Source organism: Lutra lutra, chromosome 6, assembly GCF_902655055.1.
Source record: "Lutra lutra chromosome 6, mLutLut1.2, whole genome shotgun sequence".
NCBI classification, from domain to species: Eukaryota; Metazoa; Chordata; class Mammalia; order Carnivora; family Mustelidae; genus Lutra; species Lutra lutra.
The window spans coordinates 152,231,615-152,235,160 of NC_062283.1; the positions used below are offsets into that span (position 1 = coordinate 152,231,615).

Sequence of the window (3,546 nt, forward strand, 5' to 3'; positions counted from 1 at the left end):
TCACCTTCTTTTTGCTTCCATGTCCACCACATGGGGATGCTGCTTATTCATGAGTTTCCGGAGCTCTTGGATTATTCTTCTGACATTTAATCCATTCCTAGAGGCTCCATAAGTCGCTTCATTGAAAGGAAAAATGAGCACGAAATTCCCTGCTTGGAGACCCGGCACATTGCTGCTGTCCAAGGGGACACATGGGGAGACGCTGGTCCTGCCCCCACACGACTGAATGAGCGACATGAATGGAAGGAGCGTCTTATGATAGGTCGAGTGTCTACCCGTTAGCTTTGCCTTGGTTCTGGGGGGTTCTTTTGTGGACAGAAGTAGGTCCTTCCTCCCGCTCACCATTTCCCTCGGCTGGGACGCATGTTTATTTTCAGGGCATATTTTTAGGTCTTTCTTCACGGCAGATTCATCCTCCAAAGTTCTACCCGTCCGCTGTAAGAGGGCCTCAGAGGGGCGCGTGCTGCCAGGCTTGTTGAGTCTGCCCGCGTGCAGCTTGGCGAGGGAGACGCTGTGTCTCCCCTTGGCACCTTCACGCCATTCTGCCCTCTCGTTTCTTGGACTGCGTAAGTAAATCAGCTCGATGGTGTCATGGATAAGTTTCCTCTTCACGGATGCGTCCGCCGAGCAGTCTATGGACAGGGCGGGGCTGAAGTTGACCTCCAGAAGCCATGGTTTCAAGTTGTCGTCGACCAAAATATCAAAGCCAAAGAGCTCGAAGCAGTTGGCCGCGACAGGGACCGAGGGCGCGATGGCGAGCACCGTGAGAATCACCACGTGGTTGATCTTCTGCCACAGGAGCAGGTCGTCCACGTCCCAGCTGCGAAGGTAGGAGAAGAACCTGCTGAGGGTCCACTTGCAGCCGTGGCCGACCACTTCCTTGACCTTCCCGTAGGAGGCGCCGCACTTATTGATGCTGCTGTTGGTCAGATGCGCGTGGCTGTTCCGCAGGTTCCCGAGGTCGAACTTCTCCGTGGCGAAACGCGCTAACCCCTCCTGGTAGATGTAAATGGTCAGAGGCTGAAAGCCGGTGACGCACACGTAGATGCGGAGGTCGCATTTGTACCTGCCCACAAGCAGAGGGTTGCAGATGTATTTCTGCACAACGTAGGTGTCGTCGAAGACTAAGTCTTTGATGTCCCTGAAGATGAGGATGCCCCTCCCGCGGGAGCGCTCCGCCGGCTTGCAGATCCAGCAGCTCCGCGCGCCGCCTGCCCGGTGCTTCTCCCTGAAGTACTCGGCCACGAACTTGCTGTAGTCGTTGGGCATCACAAACGTCAAGGGGATGAACTCGTCCAGGGCTGCGCCGTACGTCTTCTTCATGTGCCTCAGGTGTTTGGCCAGGTGGTCCTTCCTGGTGAGCCTGGTGGTGCCCGGGTGGTGGTTGAGATGTTGCCAGGGTTTGATGTTGGCGTGCTCGGCCATGCGGAAGGAGGAGGTCCTCCAGTACAGGTTCCAGCCTTCCACGTCCTGCCCTCCCTGCTCGAACTTGTCCCACCCCCGCTCCAGCAGGACGCTCTGCACCACTTCTGGGGTGCTGTCGTCAACGCGAAACACCAGTGGCTTCCCGGCAGGCCCCAGAGCTCTGTCCTCTGCCATGAAGTACGGTGTCCTTTTCTAGAAATTGAGGATCAGGACCACATTAGTGGGTGGGCGGGGGGGGGTGCCCTGTAGGGGAGCTTTCCCATAAAAGACTCCACATCCCACGGCCCGCCGTTGGGTCTGTGCCTTTCCCACACACCAGGCAGTCTAACCAGATGCCTGCATCTCGGCTACCCCTGCGAAAACAGACCCGCCCTCCCTGTACGTTCTGTCTGTCCAGACGTCACCTACTTTGTCCTCGTAGACACCTGTTCCAAGTGTCGGCAGCTCCGACCGCCGCTACTCCTGAGGGCCGCCCTGCTCTGGACTTGGAGGTACAGTGGATCCTCTCAGCCTAAAACAGGAACGTTCTCTAGAGAAAGCAAACGTCAAGTTTTCTATAGTTAGATGAATTTGAACGTGCAAAAAAGACACGAGACGCTGGCGTTAATGTGACTGGCAGGGTTCCTACTGGCCTGAGAAGCTCAAGGAGCTTTGACCAGACACCTGTGACGGCCACCAGCAACTGCCCTGTAGCCCCAGTGGCCGGAGGTTCACTCAAACACGTGGTAACTTGCAAGAAAAATAGTTAAGAAAAATCTGACATCTTAGAGACTCATTCTGCAAAAACAGGGATTGAAGATTGTGCCTCACAGTTTGCAACATACACAGAAAGGGCATATTCGACATTTTTCTGAGCTTTTGAGGACAGAAAATAAGATCGTTTTTGAGAATATCAGAACTGATGATGGGGCATGTTCCCTTACGACCTAGAGGGGAAAAAGTAATAAAGTCAAAGCTTCTTGGGGGAGACGTCACGTCTTCCAAAGCCCTAAACAACGTGCTCATCAGAAATTCCGAGTTCAGGCCATTTGACTTGTTTCTCTGACAATGTTAGGGCTCCTCATGCCTGTTTCATCATCTAAGGGGGCATACATCACTTATTCTGTGGAAATTCGGTGGTGTTGGAGAGATTTTGATCAATCAATAAATAAACTTTTGTACCGTATTTTCCGTGAGGCTGGTCTGACCAGAGCGGAAGTGGGCGGGAAGGAGGGAGGCGGGGAGGCTGTCCTGCTCGCTCACCCGCCTCCTTCTCCAGACTCGAAAGTGGGAAGAGTCAAGGAGCGAAGGAGACACCTCGTCCCCCATGACCTTGTTTCCAAATCTGAAGCCAACCGTCATGTCTGGCTGGCATCTGGTCCTGACACAGCTAACAGGCTGGGGCGGCAGCTCCAAAATTATGTCCGAAGGGACATGAACACAAGCAACGCCAGCAGCTGAACGGCTCCGGTCAGTGCTGGTCCCGCTGTGGCCGGAGGAGCGCACGGAATTGCAGATCTGGGTGGCGATGGAGAAGGTCAGTTGTCGCCGTTTACCGCACGTTTTCAAACTACGTTCAATGACATTAAGAGGTATTATAGCCGAGAGAGTGTGCGTGTGTGCGTGTGCGTGTGTTGCAGGGGTAGGAGATCCAGAGTCAAAATATTCAAGTTGGATGAAACGCGGCTGAACGTGTTTCTTCTCTTTCTAGCTCCGAGAAACAAGCCATCTTTCCCAAGCTGCTTTGATCATGAAATCCTCGTGAGACTCCAGTCCGCTGCCATTTCACCGAAGCAGTGTGGGAAACACGGAGTCGGACAAACCGACTGAGCACGGCCCAGGTTCTGGCGCTCTCCAACCCCAGCAGGGGAGACAAGCCCATCACAAGAGACAGGCTGGTGTTCCAGTTAGAGCCTCATTTCACGGGGGAGCAGCACCCCGGGGGCTGGGAGCCTGGCCTTCTCCCTGCTCCGCAGGTCCAGGCCACGGGCAGACAGGGAAATTCGGCTCCGAGGACGGTCTGCAAACTTGGATTTCCCTTCACCATGGAACCCAGGCGGCCACTCAGTTATCCTCTCGCGAGGTGCGGGACGCAGTGAAGGATGCGGCCTAATGGGACTCTGGGCTACTCATGCTGCCACT

The 3,546-nt window shown here is 54.8% G+C and overlaps 1 protein-coding gene across 1 annotated transcript; it reads right to left on the reverse strand.

Moving 5' to 3' along the window:
- On the reverse strand, positions 1-2,745 carry TTLL2 (tubulin tyrosine ligase like 2). Its single transcript, XM_047732033.1, has 3 exons — positions 2,668-2,745; positions 1,830-1,954; positions 1-1,617 (listed from the first exon to the last, which is right to left on the reverse strand). The coding sequence occupies exon 3, from the start codon at positions 1,597-1,599 to the stop codon at positions 1-3; it is 1,599 nt and encodes a 532-aa protein (XP_047587989.1). The 5' UTR covers positions 1,600-1,617; positions 1,830-1,954; positions 2,668-2,745.
- Positions 2,746-3,546: the final 801 nt, after the last annotated feature.